Genomic DNA, 19,472 nt, shown 5'->3' on the forward strand with positions numbered 1-19,472 from the left:
AGAAAGCTGTGCTTTAGGTGACACAGTTCAGGAGGAGGAACAGCAGCTTCACATTTTTCCTTTGTTTGTTTCAAGTTCATCATTAGGGCTCCTTTGCGGAAAAAACACAAAGCAAAGTTTAGATATATTGTCTTTTTTTCTCCTCTGTAGTTTTTTCCGTACAATAAATGGCCGCCTTTAAGAAAGGAGATAGCTAAATCGGCAGGTGGCTTTTGAAATTAGGAACATTCCTAATTTCTCAATTTAACCTTAAACAAAGGGACTTATTTTGCAAGAACTGTTCTGCAGTTTACAAACTATTGTGTATTAATTGTGAAAAATGGCAGAATATTTTTGAAGAAATATAATTTTTCCTTTTTATTTGGTGGAAGTCTAGCAAGACATTGCTCATAAATGACATTTATGAAACTTGTGCAGGCTGGGAGCCCGGCTATTTCTGTCCTTGTGCTTTAATGAGGTATGTGCATTTTTTTTTTTGAGAACAGGTAACGTGACAATAGCAAAGTCATGTGCCTGACCTATAGTTAAAAAGCAGTGTTCTATGCAGTGTTAGGAGGAGCATGTGTCATGTGATTTATTCCTGCCTTTTACGTTCATACCTTCTATATAGAATACCCCGTGCTATAACTATATTATGCTAGGCACACACCATACAAATTTCTGTTAGATTTTCTCTTAGATTTACCTGCCAGATAGCTTTTTTCCATGTTGTAGGTAAATCTAACTGAAGAATCTAACAGAAAATTGTATGGTGTGTACCTAGCATTATGTTATTGCACCCACAGCTCATAACACTTTCTTATCTCTTCTGCTTATCAGTCCCTCTGTGAGGAAGAAGCACTTGCAGAATACTGAGATATGAAAAAGGCAGCCAAACGATGAAGATGCCGATGAAGAAAGAGATTGTAAGATTCAAGATTATAGTGATGGGGTAACTCAGCAGCTATGAGAGTTGTCTCCTACAAAAAGCCTTGGCAGGCACTGCCCTACCTCCTTCTGATACAGGCAATGTCTCTGTGTTGGGAGATGTAGCGAACGGTTCCCGAACCGTTCGCCGGCGAACATCTCTGAATACATGGGGCTTTTACTACTTCCGGGTCGCTCTGACCCGGAGTAGTACGCCTGCGCTGCCCGGCGGAGCGCGTCCTAGATCGCGCTCCTGTTGCCGGGCACTCTCTGCGCATGTGCGTGATGTCATGAACGACGTCACGCACATGCGCAGAGAGTGCCTGGCAACAGGAGCGCGATCTAGGACGCGCTTCGCCGGGCAGCGCAGGCGTACTACTCCGGGTCCGAGCGACCCGGAAGTAGTAAAAGCCCCAGAGATGTTCGCCGAGCGAACAGTTCGCAACATCTCTAGTGTTGGCCAACACTTGTTATGAGTGGAAAGAGCCATAGTGACTGCAGTGCACTTTCAGAAGACTAGCTTCCTGTTAGTGGAGCTCGCCTAGAGGAAAAGGGTTTGAGTGTTCCAAAGTCCCCATTAAAATTTTCTGAGGGGGAGGGGGCGGGCAGGGAATATGACTATGTAACGATTGTATAATGTATTGGTGTAGCAACACAGACGTCTGATTATTGTGTAATCTGCAGAATCACCAATAATGCAGACTCTATACCTATTTATGTGGTGATCTGCAGTATCACCAATAATGCAAGTATAGAAAGCAGAAACGTAGTGACAATAGTGTTTGGTGCAACTGTAGAGGGTAGATCTCACCAGAGGGGCTGGAGAGAACTACCAGGGGAAATGGCAGATAGTTTGACTAAACCTCACCAGTGGAGCTGGTGGGTACTATCTGCAACCAATCTGTGCTAGGCCCCACCAGAGGAGCTGGAGGGTACTAGCCAAGATAGAAGCTGGGTAGCTAGGAGCCCACACCAGAGGGACTGGTGAGCGCTATCAGCAACAGTAACTAAATAGTAGCTAGACCCCACCAGAGGAGCTAGAGGGTACTAGCCAAGATAGAAGCTGGATAGCTAGGAGCCCACACCAGAGGGGCTGGTGAGCGCTATCAGCAACAGTAACTAAATAGTAGTTAGACCCCACTAGAGGAGCTGGTGGGTACTACCAACAATAGTAACTAGATAGTTTAGCTAGACCTCACCAGAGGAGCTGGTGGGTACTATCAACAATAGTAACTAGATAGTTTAGCTAGACCTCACCAGAGGGGCTGGTGGGTACTATCAGAGCACCTCTCCAGTGACAAGGGCTCACTGGAGAGTAGAAGGGTCAGACAGACAAGGTTCAGCAACAGACAGGCTGGTACAGTACAAAATCAGAATGCAAGAGAATAGTAATGATTCAGGCGGAGGTTCGGCAACTTAAATCAGATGGGCAGAAGTACAGAAACGTAGAGCAGAATCAGAGTCAGAGATTAGCCAGAGTTGTACACAGAATATCAATAATACAATAAGGCAATAATCCTAGTCTTGTGTGAAATCCCTGGTTTCCTCCCAGATCAAAACACACCGGAACTAGTCTAAGGTCGGAGTGCTAACACTGACGTTATCGCAGACAGTTTGCAAGTGAGCGGAGAACGCTTATGAAGCAGCGAGGAGAGCCCACAGCTACGCCCCTGCCAATCAGCCAATCCGGGCGCCGTGAGTCTCTCCTGACGTCAGCCGACCGGCAGGTCAGCTGACGCGCCTTCTTCCAGCATAAAGGTCCTGTCTCCGCGCGCGCCCGCGTGAGACAGTGACCCTATGAGCAACTGACAGTCCCGTCCCTGGCGTGCTAGATGCCAGCGGAAAGGATGAGGCCTCAGTACCGAGATCAAAGGCGGCTGCAGAGACATCCTGCGTACCCGCAGCCGCCATCATAGGGGATGTTACAGACTATATATGAGATTTGTAGTACTGCCCCAATGTGAAGGACACTTGGGAACTACTGTTGATTCAAATGCTGCAAATAAGTCTCTGTAGCACAGTGAGCTTCCCCAGCCCTGGGTGGTTCTGCAATGGTACGGCTTTGACTATTATATAGCTTCAAAGTGAAATATACCGTATATCGTCAAATATAAGTCAACCTCATGTATAAGTCCACTCCAACATTTGACCCTCTTCAGCTGGAATTTTTTATTGACTCAAGTATAAGTCTACCCAGCTGCACTTGGGGCCCAGGAGGGGTTAATGACTGCACTGCATACAGTATTGAAGCCATTAACTCCTCCTGTCCCTTAAGTGCAGTCAATAACTCCTCCAGGCCCCCAAGTACTGCACTTATTCACCCCTCCCCCCCTCCTGCAGCCCAGTATTTACCCCCTGCCCCTTTCCTCGTTAATAATTGTGGCCAGGACTTTCGGACCTGTGTTTTCTTGACATTTCCTATATCAAGGGTAAATTGCTGTAATGGGAATGTCATTAATAGTTACACACTTTACTAAGTGTGCTTATTGTTATCCTTCACTCGTGTATAAGTCAACCCCTATACTTTTATTTAGTGAATCAGACTTAAATTTCTAGACTTATAGTTGAGTGTATACAGTAGAACTACATCTGTACAATATACGAATGTCATGTACTGGTGGATCAGCGCTATCATATGCTAGAAGGCACAGTATCAGTGGCATGGCTAAGGAGCTGTGGGCCCCGAAGAAAGTTTTACAATGGGGCCCCTCAAGCACTCTATACATTACAATCGAAACGGCGCACCAAAACCTGTCAATGGCAAAATACAATGTCAGAGGTGCAAGAAGGAGATGGGGAACAGTTTGTTAATGATTACCACTATTCAAATTATCTATAGAAGTGATTATTATGAGCACAGGACCAATAGAGAGCTAATACTGTAGTTGAGGGATGGCCCTTCGGGGCCCCTCTGGCCCAAGGGCCCCCGAAGCGGTCGCTACCTCTGCACCCCCTATTGCTACGCCCCTGCACAGTATATACTGTCTTGCCGGAGAACCCTTATGGTCTGCATTGCCTAATGCTACAGGTAACATCAGATAGAAAGGGTTGTATATACATGTGCTTTTAGAAGTAGCTAGTTGTCATTTAGAGATGTGACCTTACCTCTTGCTGTAGGAGAGGTGCAGTCTGGGACTTTGTAAGTCCAAATGTAAAAAAATGTTTTTCCCATTTATACCAAGTTCCTAAGCTACTGCACAAAGTCTAATAATATCATCAGAAACAGGGCCATAAGATACTGTCTTACCACACTTATCATTATCACTAAATTACAAAATTGACAAACTGAAGTGTTCAGATAACTTCTGCAATCGGTACAAGTCTGCAAGAAAAGAGCAGCATGGTACATAGTCTATCTGCCCTGCTGTTACTTACTATTAATAGTAACATGAAGAAAATGGGCTTAAATCTTTGTAGACAATGGGGAAAATCAGGATTGGAACGCCGCGTTAGCACAAACACTGGTAAAAGCCTGGTACAAATGCTCCCATTAACTTAAATGAGAACGTTTAATGACAAGTCCCGGACGCCCGCACTAAACGCAGGGCAGACGTCTGTGTGCAGGGCCGTGCAGAGGGTCCTTAAGTGGGGGGTGCTCAAATTTAAAAAAGGGGCCTGGCAATGCCTTCCCCCGCATGCCCCCCCCACCTCATTTTTGGCTAGGGGGTATTGATTGTCATGCTGCTGAATGCAGATGCTGGGTTCCATGTGGGTTCTGGGTGTGAGTACAGAGTGTCATGTGGGTTCTGGCTATGATTGGGTATCGAGTTTCATGCGGGTGTTTATTGCAAATACTTAGTGCCATGTAAGATCTGGGTGTAAGTACTGAATGTCATGTGGATGCTGGGTGCAGGCACTGGATGTGACATGGGTGTGAATACTTGGCGCCATGCCTGTACTGGGTGCTGGCTATGGGTGGGCTTTGGGCATCACATGGGTTTTGAATGCAGGTACTTTGGGTGCGGGTACGGGTTAAGTAGGTGCTTGGTGCAGATAGAGGGCGCCATGTGGAAGTTGTGTGCAGGTGTGAGTACTGGGTGCAATTTTAGGCCTGGGTGCAGATACTTGGGGCTTGATTCACTAACTGGCGCTAAGTGTTAGCAAATTAGCAGTAAAGTCTGTATCAAGCTGCTTTGGGTACCAAGGTCTAGTTTGTATTGGGTGTATATTTGCAGTGGGTGGTGCTATGCAGTATTGAGTGCTGAATGAGTAGCAGATGGTGCTAAACAATAGTGGGTGCCATGTGAGTGCTAATTGGTACAGGGAGCCATGTGAGTGTTGGACATGAGTGAGTAGGGAGTGCCATGTGTGGTCTGGATGTGTGCCATGGGAGAGTACTGAGTCTCATATGGGTTCGGACCAAGGATGGGTACTGGGTGCTATTTGGGTGCTGGCCATGGATGGGTATTAGGTGCATATAATGGCTTTGGAACTTGGTGACGTTTGAGTACTGTGCCATGTGCATGTTGATTATGGGGGTATGTGGGAGTACATTTGAGTACTGTGCCATGTGCATGTTGATTATGGGGGTATGTGGGAGTACATTTGAAATCGGCGCCGGTAGACTTGGGCGCAGGATACAGCGGTATATAGCTGATCCTGCTTCTGCACAAGTCCGGGCCGATTTAATTACTATTCCCCCTCCAGGCCGCCATGGATATTGGGGGAATGAAATAATTCGGCTTCCAGCGATTATGTTTTTAAGCAACCTCGGCTCCGTCTTCTGAAGGAGCCACCATTACTCACTGAGCGATTCAATAGGAGTGATTCCTATTGAAGTCTATGGAGGCGCCGGCTGCGCCCAAATCTAGCAGCGCTGAAAAGCACTGCTCCGGTATGTGGGTCTTAGGTGCAAATACTGAGTGCCAAGTGGGTACTGGGAGTGAGTACATGGTGACATATGGGTGATGGGTGCTGGCTAGTGGGGTATTTGTTGTCATGTGGGTGCTAAAGGCAGATGCTGGGTGCCATGTGGGTTCTGGGTGCTGGCACAGGGTGTCATGTGGATTCTGGCTGTATGGGTGTGTATCAACCATCATGTAGGTGTTGATTGCAGGTACTCAGTCCCTTGTGAGTTCTGGGTGCAAGTACTGGATGTCATATGTGAGTGCTTGGTGTGGGTGCTGGGCACCAAGAGGAGGCTTAGTGCAACTGGAACTACTGCAGATGAAACATGTGGGTGTTGGGTGCAGGTACTGGGTATCACATAGGTGCAAATACTTGGTGCCATGCCTGGGTGCTAGCTATGGGTGGGCATTGTGTGTCATGTGAGTTCTGAGTGCAGGTACTTTGGGTGGTAGTGCTAGTTACGTGGGTGCAGATAGTGGGTGCCATGTGGAGGCTGCGTGCAGGTGTGAGTAGTGGGTGCCAAGTTGGGGCTGGGTGCAAGTACTGTGCCATGTAGGTGTGAGTACTGGGTGCCAGCTATAGGGTGAAGGGGTGCAGGTACTAGGTGTCATGTGGCTGTTTGATGCAAGTACTCAGTACCATGTTGAGGCCGGATGTGAGTATTGGGTGCAGGGTGCTTGGTGCAAGTACTGGGTGCTTGCTGTAGTGGGGGTTACTGGTTGAGTATAATGTGAGTGCGGAATATTGGTGGGATTGCTGTGGGTGCAGGGGGTGGGAGGTCACTTTGGGTGCTGCTATGAATGGCATAGTTGCTGCTAGGGGAGGTAGAGGTCAGTGTGGTTGCTGGGGGAAGGGTAGGTCACTGTGGGTGCTGGGGGGAGAAGTAACTGTGGGTGCTGTGGAAGGTAGAGGTCAGTATAGGTGCTGGAGGAAAGGGAGGTCACTGTGGGTCCTTTGGGGGAGATCACTGTGGGTCTTGGGAGGTAGAGGTCATTGTGGGTGCAGGGGGTGGGAGATCACTGTGGGTACTGCTATGAATGGCATAGTTGCTGCTAAGGGAGGTAGAGGTCAGTGTGGGTGCTGGGGGAAGGGTAGGCCACTGTGCTGTGGAAGGAAGAGATCAGTATGGGTGCTGGAGGAAGGGGACGTCACTGTGGGTGCTGGAAGAAGTCAGTGTGGTTACTGGAGGAAGGAGTGGATGCTGGGTGTTGGGAAAGGCCACTGTGGGAGCTGGCAATGGGAGAGGTCACTGTAGGTGCTGCTTTTGGGATGGAATGTCCCTGTGGGTGCTGCAGGGGACAGGAGGGTAGCCACTGGGGGAGGGAAAAATCACTGTGGGTGCTGGGGGAGGGATAGGTCAGTGTGGGTGCTGGGGTAGGCAGGATCACTGCTGGAGAGGGAGAGGTCACTGTGGGTGCTAGGTGGAGGGAGAGGTCACTGTGGGTGCTGGGGGAGGGAGAGGTCACTGTGGGTGCTAGGTGGAGGGAGAGGTCACTATGGGTGCTGGGGAGGGAGAGGTCACTGTGGGTGCTAGGTGGAGGGAGAGGTCACTGTGGGTGGTGGGGGAGGGAGAGGTCACTGTGGGTGCTGGGGGAGGGAGAGGTCACGTGGGTGCTAGGTGGAGGAAGAAGTCACTGTGGGTGCTGGGGAGGGAGAGGTCACGGTGGGTGCTAGATGGAGGGAAAGGTCACTGTGGGTGCTGGGTAGGGAAGATGTCACTGTGGGTACTGGGGAGGGAGAGGTCAGAATGGGTCCTAGGTGGTGAGAGAGGTCACTGTGATTGCTAAGTGAAGGGAGATGTTCCTGTGGGTACTGGGGAGGGAGAGGTCAGTATGGGTCCTAGGTGGAGGGAGAGGTCACTGGGTACTAGGTGAAGGGAGAGGTCACTATGGGCACTGGGGAGAGAGAGGTCAATATGGGTCCTAGGTGGAGGGAGAGGTCACTGGGTCCTAGCTGGAGGAAGAGGTCACTGTGAGTGCTAGAGGAGGGAGTGGTCACCGGGTACTAGGTGGAGGGAGAGGTCACTATGGGTCCTAGGTGGAGGGAGAGGTCACTGTGAGTGCTGGGGGAGGGAGTGGTCAGTATGGGTCCTAGGTGGAGGGAGAGGTCACTATGGGTACTGGGGAGGGAAAGGTCAATATGGGTACTAGGTGGAGGTAGAGGTCACTATGGGTGCTGGGGGAGGGAGAGGTCAGTATGGGTCCTAGGTGGAGGGAGAGGTCAGTATGCCACACTAGGATTTCTGTCTGGGCCTCTTCACTTGAAAGTGTCCCAAGCGGAGGCGGAGCTTCCCACGGGTGGGCGGGGCTTATCACGACAGGAGGCGGAGCTTATTTTGAGCGGCGAGAGGGGCTTTTTTTTGAAGATTTTAAAAAGGGGGGTGCCTGGGCACCCAGAGCACCCCCCTGTGCACGTGCCTGTCTGTGTGAACCAGCCCTTAAGTGAGTAAAGTCTTACCGCACTATGAACAGAGCGAAAATGTATGTAATTTATTGCGTTCTGCTCTACTCATCGTGTGGTAAAACTTTACACACGTAAATTCTTCCTAATGCAATTTATAGCATACAGCCCATTCATTCCACTGCCTCATTCATTCTAATACATACCTCGCACATGGGTGCAAAGCAGAGCAGTGACAGCTATAGTTAGCCAAACTTAGACCTCTTTCACACAGAAGGCTGAAATGTCAGACAGTTCAGTGTTCTGGCTGCCAGCCACAAGTGCTAAATGGCAGTGTTTGTAACTCCATGTGTGCCAGCGTTTAACATGCAATGGTGTTACCAGGTGGCAAACAAACTGCAAATTGCAAATAGTTTATGAGCATGGCCGAGGTCAGATGTGACTCCATAGGAGCGTATGTACTGTATATGTACGCCACCGGTGGTTTGGGAACAGGGTGAGCGGAATGATGGCTTACCGGCTGCTGCTGAAATTCCCGGGGGCGTAAAATACCATTCCCCCTCCAAGTCACAGCAACTCAGAGAGAGAAGTAATCCGTGGTCCGGCGATCATCGGAAACCCAAATTATCCTTATGCACTTAGCATTACTGCTATAGTACTGCCCAGCTATGGCGCTCAGCGCTGAGTGCCAAGTGTCAAAACCACCTGCCTCATCACAGGGAGCCACCTCTCCACCACCCATTCAGAGCACTAGCAAGTGCCCAGCTGGTGCAAAGGAGCAACTGAGAGGCAGTGAATTCCCCACCTTCAGTGTCCCATGTGAAAAAGCTTTTAGGCTACCACTATTTTACTCACAGGAGACCAGAAAAACACACACACACACACACACACACACACAGATATACACACACACACACACACACACACACACACATACACACAAGCATACACACACACACACACACACACACACACACATAGATACACACACACACACACAGATATACACACACACACACATACACACAAGCATACACACACACACACACACACACACACACACACACATAGATACACACACACACACAGACACACACATACACACAAACACACACACACACACACACACACACACACACAGACACACACAGACACACACACATAGATACACACACATAGATACACACACACAGACACACACATACACACAAACATACACACAAACATACACACACACACACACACACACACAGACAAACACATACACACACACACACACACACTTTTTTGAGTAGGTTAACTTTAATAGGTGGATTAAAGCAAAGTTTATTCAGAGGAACAATCATTACGCTAATGCTTCATAAATACACACACACACACACACACACACACACACACACACACACACACATAGATACACACACACACAGATATACACACACACACACACACGCATACACACAAACATACACACAAGCATACACACACACACACACACACACACACACAGATACACACACACACACACACACACACAGATATACACACATACATACACACAAGCATACACACACACACACACACACACACATAGATACACACACACACACAGACACACACATACACACACACACACACAGACACACAAAGACACACACACATAGATACACACACATAGATACACACACACAAACACACACATACACACAAACATACACACAAACATACACACACACACACACACACTTTTTTGAGTAGGTTAACTTTAATAGGTGGATTAAAGCAAAGTTTATTCAGAGGAACAATCATTACGCTAATGCTTCATAAATATTCATATTCATAAACTGCTCTTTACAGATCATCGAATTTGCGTTCATATTTGCACTTATTAGTATCTGAGGTTCACTGCAATATTCAGTGATAATCATATACGAAGGGAAATGCAGAATGATTCACTGGCTTGTATGACTTGTACATTCATGTTATTGGAATACATATTAATGCAGGCTTTTCATTAGTTTTTCTACAATTCCTGTCAGGGCAGATCTGTCAATGAAAATGGTATGCAGCTAATATTGATGTCACTTTTTGGCCTTACTTAATCTCATTCAAAAGACGTAATGTAACCCATATAGCAGCAAGGTATATGAATAACCTCTGCAGCAGAAACTTCTTATACAGCTGAACTATGCGTAGTGTTTGGTTATCTTAGAGCAGGGGAGACCAAGGGCCCTATCCCATTCTTGAGAGTGCTAGGGAGTCGAACTATTGAAATTAAAAACAATTTTTGCTGTTTGCCATTAGTAACACTATTCCTGTGACATTTTGTCAAATAAAACACTTCCCCAGGAAATAACCCTCATCCATTCCTTTCACAGGATGCCACAAAATGCTTGTAAATGCTCTAATCATATTCATCTTGACTCTGTGGTCTACCAAGAAGCAGACTTGCTCCTCTCCAGTCCCTACTAAACTCTGCTGCTGGTCTCATCCACCTCACCACCCCCTCCTCTGAGGCAGCCCCTCTCTTTCAATCTCTCTATTAGTTACCAATTACCCAAAGGATCCAGTTTAAACTACTCACGCTATCATGCAATCCTCTACACAAGTTGTCACCTCCATACATTTCCTCATTTCCTGCCTGCAGGCTAGTGGTGCATCTGTATAGCATCGGGCTGCAAACTGTCCCCTGAGGGATCGATTCCAATCCCTGCTGGGCAACAGGGATTTAAAGTGTGTACGTAACTTAAGACGAGTTATGGAATGTGGGTTGGGCTTAAACAAAATCACATACAGTATCTGGGATGCGAGACGTGCATGAATGGACACATCTTATATGCTTTCAGGGTGATTAGCATATCATAATATTTTCTGGAGACTATCAACCTGATACCCCACACCAGGCATGCAGATGAGTAATATGTAGTAGAGAAACCCCCTTCTAGTGTTGCCTGGGACATCAGGAATGTGAGAAACAATGGTGTATTCCAAAATAATTGGCTTCTGACCGGTTCACAAAGCTCTGCTGTCATAGTAACAGCAGAGCAAGTGAGCTTCAGCGATGCTATTGGCAGAATTGGTGGGCTCATGCGGTGTGATGCCGGTAGGCCCCGGTTTTTTGTACCAGTGGTCTCTGGTCCTTGAGGGGCCGCTAGTACTGAAGTGGTGTTTAGATACATTTATAACTGCATCTTTAGTGTAATATAATTTCTTTTAAATGTCATTTGCAAGCAAAAAATTTGCATTTTGAATGTAGAAACTAAGTGGTAATTTCAGGTGAAAATATCTTCACCCAGCATCCCTTCCTTTATTGAGTACTGATGCATCTGGCCCAGCATGCCTATCATTACTAAAATATTGCAGTAACATAAATGAATGTGTTATTTGCTCATGACTTACAAGGTAAACACTTTTTTCCACTCTGGGTTTAGGTTCTTGTATACAGTATGAGTCATCAACCTGTCATTGTTCAACTCAACTACACAAAATGGGTCACTTTTACCTGCAGAGAGCAAGAGAAAAGCAATTGGTTAGATAATTGGCATGACCATTTCACCAGAACTAAAAATAACACTGACAACAAAACAACTTCAATGCTCTCCTAGTAGTGTTTGTGTGCGCACGTGTGCCTAAAAATACACAATTAGGATGATCTTGACAAACACACACAGGAGTACATAATGAAAGCACAATAAAAGGCAACAACAGTATAAAACATCAGGGCAGAGTATAACCTTCAAAGTGTTATTGAAAAAAGTAAGCTTACAGAAGCCATTACTAAATCTGTTAGGAATCATGTTGAAGCAGGCATATTTTTATTTCATGGCACAATGGAATCTCTTAAGCTGGCACAAATATCTAAACATTTTTTTTTCATTTGTTATTTTATCTCCATTTTTCTGTCTGATATGATGTTAGTAAGATCAATAGTTTGAGGAAATCCTTAAAGGAAATCAGAGCTCACTAAAAGCAAAAGATGTATACATACCCGGGGCTTCCTCCAGCCCCATCCGCTCGAATCGATCCCACACCGCTGTCCTCCGATGTCTGCAGCTCCGGTACCGAGTCCCCGCACTTTTGTCAGTCTGAGCCAGTCTACGCGGGAGAAGTGCACTCTTTGCGTATCTCTCCAGCAGCTGCTGGATACGTAGAGGGTGCACTTCTCTTACGCCAGACTGGCTCCAACTGAAAGAGAGTGCGGGGACCCGGTATCAGAGCTGCAGACATCAGAGGACGGCGGCGTGGGAGGGATTCGAGCGGATGGGGCTGGAGGAAGCCCCAGGTATGTATACATCTTTTGCTTTTAGTGAGCTCTGGTACACTTTAAAGCACACCTATGACAAGCGTAAAGCTACATATAGGGGTGTATTGCAATTGCGTACCTAGGTAAAGCATATGTTTACAAGGTACCTGCTTTGCTACCTTGCTAATGTACGCTTCAGCTAGGTAATGTGAGACACCTTCATTGCGCAACCTGCACTACATATCAGAAGTACAGGTAAAATGAAGGTGCGTTCTCTGCATATGGCAGGTTTACCAACATTCAGTGAATATACCCAACAGACAGTTAAGTAATAGTATTAGATCCAATTCACATTTTCTCCTAAATTTTCTCCTAGGTGATAAATGCATTTTAAGCCACCAGTAAGGAAATATAATTTTGACAGTACCTATTTACCTACTTTTTAGTACCTTTTCAATTGCAGAGTTTTGAAAAGTTATTTAAAACAGAAGATAAACATTTAGGAGAAAGAGTGAATTGGATGAGGACCATGGTATCCATAACCATGGTCCAGCGAGACTGAGGTACAGTTTATAAGGGAGTTTGACCCCACCTACATAGAAGAAACGGATACTAGGCTGATCACCAGTGAATTTCACTGCAGCAGGTGGTCTTTTGCTCCTCTTACACCTTAGGAAATAACATACTTACACTGTGTGTTTGCACACTATGGTATAACTGAAATGATTCAGGCTGTACTTAGCACATCAAACTACCCCTGTGTGTGTATTCAGATCATGGCAGCAGGTCATTACCTTCATTTGTACATAGCAGGTCTGATTTACATACGAATCACCAGAATTCTCAGTGGATACCCAAGTATGTCCAGTGTGGATTAGGGATAAACACCCCAAACTGGCTCATACATAGATCTTACATAGCGCAAAAAGCTTCCCCAATAGGGTGCCTCACTGCCCTAGAGTTAGCATGGTTTTGTTAGAGAAACTATGGCTGTCTCTGTCAGACACTAGGTAGAAACTTCATTAACAATCTGAAATCCAGAGTTATTCACAAGCACTCTCGGAATAAGCAACGTCATCTTATAGAAGCTGTTTTCTCTTCCTTGTTCTCACCTTTCGACAGATTAATGTAGCAACCTTTTCTGTGGAAGGGTGTTGTATTGTAATACTGCCACACCATTTTCTCATAAGTGCAGAGAATTGTGTCACCTTCTCTCTCTCTGCTGTTTCAAAATCTGTGAAGTAACTTATTTCATTAACTCAAAGCATTTGTTGATGTAAAAATTGGCCTCCCAGAGCCCCCTACTTTCTTCTTCCCCCCACATGATAGGCACCATGCCCTTTCACTTCCTGAGGTGCCTCCTGGGAGAGTGTAGACCACAGGAGGGCCCTTCAGCTGTACTCTATGGTAAGGAAAACACACAGACTGCTGCTCATCCTCCTTCAGCAACGTACCACAACAGAATGGCAGGGGCAACAACGTCAGAGGGCTGCATAGAATACAGGCATAAGTTGCATAATTATGTAATCTTAATAAAACCCTGAATCGAGAGAAATGTAGCTTTGCTATTGGTGACTTCCCTTGGAAAATGCTGCTTTCCTTTTATACTGTTACAACTGACCCAATACAACTATACAGGTCAGATGCTCAGACTCTACTGGCTGCACACTTGTAGTAGATGTGGACCTGTAGGCCTGGTACACACATCCAATTTTGATTGACCATTGATTGGCCAATTGCACCGCCTCCGTGCAATATGATAGATTACCTACACAATCTTCTATTCACAGTATTCAAATTCTGTTCTTGCATGTACAAGGCTTTAGACTACTGAGGCCAAAAGATCAGCATGAGACCTGGACAAGTGGCATTATAAAAGGATATAAAGATGGCAGCTTCCTTAATTCACTCAATTGAGGTTTATGGCAATGAAGACTAAAGGTGGCCATACACTGGTCGATTTGCCATCAGATTCGACCAACAGACAGATCCCTATCTGATCGAATCTGATCAGAGAGGGATCGTATGGCTACCTTTACTGCAAACAGATTGTGAACCGATTTCAGCCTGAAACCGATCACAATCTGTTGTGGTGGTGGTGCTGCTGCCGCCGCTCCCCCCCCCCCCCCCCCGCATACATTACCTGCTCCGCCGGCGCGACTCCCGGGTCTCTCTCCGCTCTTCTTCTCCGCTCTGGTCTCCGGCTCCAGCATGCTTCACTTCTTCCTGCCCGGCAGGAAGTTTAAACAGTAGAGCGCCCTCTACTGTTTAAACTTCCTGCCGGGCAGGAATAAGTGAAGGCATGCCGGAGACCAGAGCGGAGAAGAGCGGAGACGAACGGGGGCAGTCGCGCCGGCGGAGCAGGTAATGTATGCGGGCTCTATTGCGTCGGTCGTCGGGCACTCGAACGCCGCTAGCAATGCGCTCTTTACCCGCGGGCGATCGACGGTAATTTTCCGCACGGGGCGATCGACGGGATCGGACGAAATGAATCGAAATTCGGCGTGTAGCGCAAACGATTGGCAGCAGATTCGATCCCAGTGATCGAATCTGCTGTCGAAACAGCGGTAAATCGGGCCAGTGTATGGCCAGCTTAAAGGTATTTACCATGTTTGTTCTTTCCAAAACTGCTATTGTTTACCAGTTACCGGTATATGGTGCTGGAGGTGGTGTGGACTGTCATTCAGGAAAGATACTCTTAAAGTGATAATGATAAAAGTAAAATAAAATATTTAAAAAGTAATATACACCAAAAAAGTATTATTCAAAATGTCAAGAATTTTGAAAAATGGTCATTACCCAAGTAATTACCTAGTTGATCTGTGTGGAAGGGTGAGCAAAGCACCCTAAAAAGAGAACACAGAGGCAACCGGAGCTTAAATGGTGCAGTACCTCACAAAGAATATAAAAATGAAAATAAGGCAAAATGAATACTCACAAGGGGAAGTTACATAGTGAGGAACCAACCACTGGAAGCAGGTGGAGATGCACAAACCCAACTCCACTCGGGTACCCTAAGAGGGTGGAGATGGTCGCACTCTTGTAAAATAGCCGCAAGGTCCTGACATGTGGCATCAGCCACGTGGTGACCAGACTTAAGCCTCACGAGGAGAGAAACAAGCATAAAGGGGGTAAGAGGTGCCCAGGAGTGTTAAAAACAAATAAAAGAGAAAAGGGGGAGGTGGCTTACCTCAATAATGACAAATTCATATATATAAACATAATTAATTTTTAATAAGCACAGGCAATGCGTTTCGTGGGTCTCTGCCCACTTCCTCAGGCCAAATAAAGTGCCAAAGGGTTTCAAAAGCCAGATGCAGAGCACCTTGTACTTGGTTGATCTACCTGCTCTGTTATTTCCAAAGCCAAAGAGGGAGTGGATTTTTCAGCAATTGACATTTTAACCCTCTGGGGGATAATCCCGAGCTGAGCTCGGGGTAAGCCACCATAGAGGATTTCTCAGGCCCTGGTGGGCCGATTTGCATAATTTTTTTTTTGTTGCACGCAGCTAGCACTTTGCTAGCTGCGTGTATATACCGATCGCTGCCGCTCCGCGCTGATTCGCCGCTACCCGCCATGCCGCGCCGCTCCCCCCCCCCAAGACCCCGTGCGCAGCCTGGCCAATCAGTGCCAGGCAGCGCTGAGGGGTGGATCGGGACTCCCTCTGACGTCACGACGTCGTTGACGTCATCCCGATCGTCGCCACGGCGACGGAAGAAGCCAAACAGGAAATCCCGTTCTGAACGGGATTTCCTGTTTGCTTTGATTGCCGGAGGCGATCGGAGGGGGTGGGGGGATGCCGCTGCACAGCGGCTATCATGTAGCGAGCCCTGGGCTCGCTACATGATTTAAAAAAGAAAAATTTTTAAAAAATAGTGCTGCGCCACCTCCTGAGCGATATAATTGTATCCCCCAGGAGGTTAATGTGATTTTGGTGCGATTGCAATTTTGGAGCTTAGAGGAGCACTTATGCAGAATGAATATAAAGACAGAAAATGTATTTACCATGGCGCCAGGCTTTGGACAGAGGGAAAGGTGTTATAGGTGCAGTACATTTATTGTAAGGATGCCAAAACATGTATTTTCTTTTAAATTCATGATATATAGGGCTTGATTCACTAACCGGCGCTAAGTATTAGCGCCGGAGTGAAAAGCCACTCAGTGCCCGAAATGTAGTTTTGCCGGCAGTAATAGCCGCGCAAAGCTACATCACGCAGAGCCCAGAGCAGTGCGCGCGCAGCCATTAATAGTGCGTGGTGCGACGATTATGTTGCGCCTGCTGCCCTGTACTTGGTGCACTTGGTGCGGTGTGTTATCGTCGCACCATGCACTATTAACGGCTGCGCGCGCACTGCCCTGTGCACGATGTGTGAGGGCAAACCACCTAACGCCGTGGTTTGCGCCCACTAGGTCATAAGGCTCACTAACCGGCTTAGCGCCGGTTAGTGAATCAAGCTGTCAAAGTTTAGTCCCGCTTTAAGTGACTTACATTACAGTACAGGTAAGTGGCTCTGCACAACGCAGACACGCATTCTTAGTATAAAAGCATTACTTCCTGAACACAAAGCACTAGTGATGTTTTATAAAAACTGGCGTGGAGAAAAGTCAAGGTGTTGCCCATGGCAACCCGATACCGGCAGTAAATTTACTGATTCAGGGGGAAAAAAATTGAAAAAATATGCTTTTTGCTTTGAGCAACAACACTACATTTCCTTCCTTTCATTTCTTTCTTCCAGTGGCTGAGTGAATTCTTCTTGTAAAAATACTCCTATTTTACTCACCAAGAGGTGCCATAAAGGGTGCTTATTATAAAATAAACATTTTCTCTCTATAATGTAAAATGATGTGGTAATACAATTGCATTTGCTGGAAGTAAGTGCCGGCACTATTTCGCACTGCAGGAGCTACATTGATTCTGTGTGATTTGTTGAAATCAATTTTATTACAGAATGTCATTCCCTGAAAGTTTCTGTAAAATGTGCTTTTTTCCTTTTTTGTGTTACTACTGGATTCCCTTATACATGCACCATTACTTAAGGAGCACTCAGGCATGCCTCCCAATTTCACCAATCAATGACAACGTGGGTCTCTAGTTGGGCATATGTGCGTAATTTGCTCCTTTGTGCCAAACTGTCCAGGGTCTTTTGGTAACTCGGAAACACCATAATTTTCTCAAAATCTGCTCGAGCTGAAACATCAATTATTAAAAGGGAAGATTGAAGTGCAGTGTCTCCAGTTAAATCTTTTTTTGGGTAGTTTGAAATACTAGGTTTTGACAATAATAGCAACTTCTTCCTCCTCTCTGTGCCGTTTACCATCTGTTTGATTGGTAGAAAAGAGGCTGCTCCTGCTGTGTTTATTGACTCCTCGATGGGTAATTTAAAACTAAAGTGCAGCATTGCTTAGTACATCTGTAGGGGTGGATTGCTGTGGTACCACCATATTAATGCCAAATCACAGAACTAAATCATGCCCTCATGGCCCTGGAAAACTGCTAGCCTGCTGCACACAATTTGACATTAGCAGCTACGCGGCGTGAAAGCTGTCGTTACGATCAGGGGCGAGGGATATGAAAGTTATTGAAATCTGCAACTTGGCTCCATTAAGATAATATCTAACACACTCGGCAGTTGTATTTTGTCAGTTGTTCAATATGTTACTGATGCAATTTGCGGAGCACGTTGGGATGCGCCATCGATTATACATCTCTGTTTGCAGAAGGTTTGAACCCTTTGATTTGTGGTGGGGGGAGATCCGCTGAAATGAAACCGTTTTATAAAATGGGTGACGGTGGGGGGTGGCCATGAATAAAGCAAAAATCTAATATTAAATTGGAAATCTGTGTAGTTGCTAGGTCTACACTAATTTATTTTGTTTACAAAATGTCATTTGCCTCCAGTCTCATTAAGCTCACAGTTAACTCAGTCTCTGCGGCAGGCCTGATGACGAGCTGCGAGATTGTGAAACGCACAAAGAGTCTCTCCGGTGCAAAAAGAGTTACTTTACGCTCCTGTTCAGGTTGAATTAGTATTATGATTGTGAAGTGAGTGATATGATTCTAAGCAATGCTACCAAGTGCAAATTCAACAATATATAGAAGCTTGATTGCTGAATGCAGGTGTTATTTCTACACTAAGCTCCACCTCCCACTGAAAATAATACAACCACAAACACTTCCTTTCAGCACTTTAAGGACCACTATAACAAAGAAATGATAACATTTAATATACATGTACACATATATGAGATGTAGATTTCTCCCAGAATAGAATGTACTGTAAACTACCTTTGTCCCTATGTAGTAAAAACCTGACTGTTTTTGGACTAGTGCATCTCCTCATAAGGGATCTCGGCATTTCATAAATTCTTTATTAAAAAAAAAAAAATCTATACAAAGATGCTGGCTGGCCTCCCTGCTTGCATGCACATCATGAGGAAATTGGACTAGTCCAAAACCTGTCAAATCTGTCTTTTTACTAACTACTGTTTTTTAATAACTATCTGAAAAAATAAGTAAAAGTAACATAGGAAAAAAAAGTAATTTACAGTGCATTATATTCTGAAACTAGTGCACATCTTGGGCTTGTTTCACTAAAGCGTGCTAAAACAGTTAGCAAGCCTAAAAGCTTTGCACATGCAAACTAGGGTGCTAAGTAGTTTGCACGGCAAAGCTGTTTCTGATCGCATGCTATTTTAGCGCACGTAAAGTCTTGCGCGCACCGCTTCACATGCAAAATCAGCCACTTCGCGCGCAAATTATGCTTATCACACTACTTAGCACGCGAAGCGGCTGATTTTGCACGTGAAGCGCAAAACTTTACACGCGCAGACTTTTGCACGCATATTAGCGCATGCAAAGCCAGTTAGCACGTGCTAAGTGGCTTTTCACTGGCGTGCTAACACTTAGCACGTTTTATTGAATCTAGCCCCTTATGTGTATGTATTTTAGATTTCACAATTTTAATAAGAGTAGCCCATTAAAGTTTAACTGTAACTACAATCAAACACACATCAGAATTACTAAATCATATCACACATAGAAGTGTTTTTCTGAAGCGTTGACTGTGTGTTTGTT

General features: G+C 45.9%; 1 protein-coding gene across 7 annotated transcripts in view; it reads right to left on the reverse strand.

The window, feature by feature from the left end:
* Positions 1-19,472, reverse strand: part of MCTP1 (multiple C2 and transmembrane domain containing 1) — a 980,166-nt gene that overhangs the window by 378,120 nt on the left and 582,574 nt on the right. For all 7 annotated transcript variants that reach the window (XM_068247591.1, XM_068247583.1, XM_068247617.1 and 4 more), the window contains one exon: positions 11,554-11,656. In XM_068247591.1, coding sequence (XP_068103692.1) covers positions 11,554-11,656 — 103 coding nt within the window. The remainder of the gene's footprint in view (positions 1-11,553; positions 11,657-19,472) is intronic.

Source organism: Hyperolius riggenbachi, chromosome 1 (assembly GCF_040937935.1).
Source record: "Hyperolius riggenbachi isolate aHypRig1 chromosome 1, aHypRig1.pri, whole genome shotgun sequence".
Lineage (NCBI taxonomy): Eukaryota > Metazoa > Chordata > Amphibia > Anura > Hyperoliidae > Hyperolius > Hyperolius riggenbachi.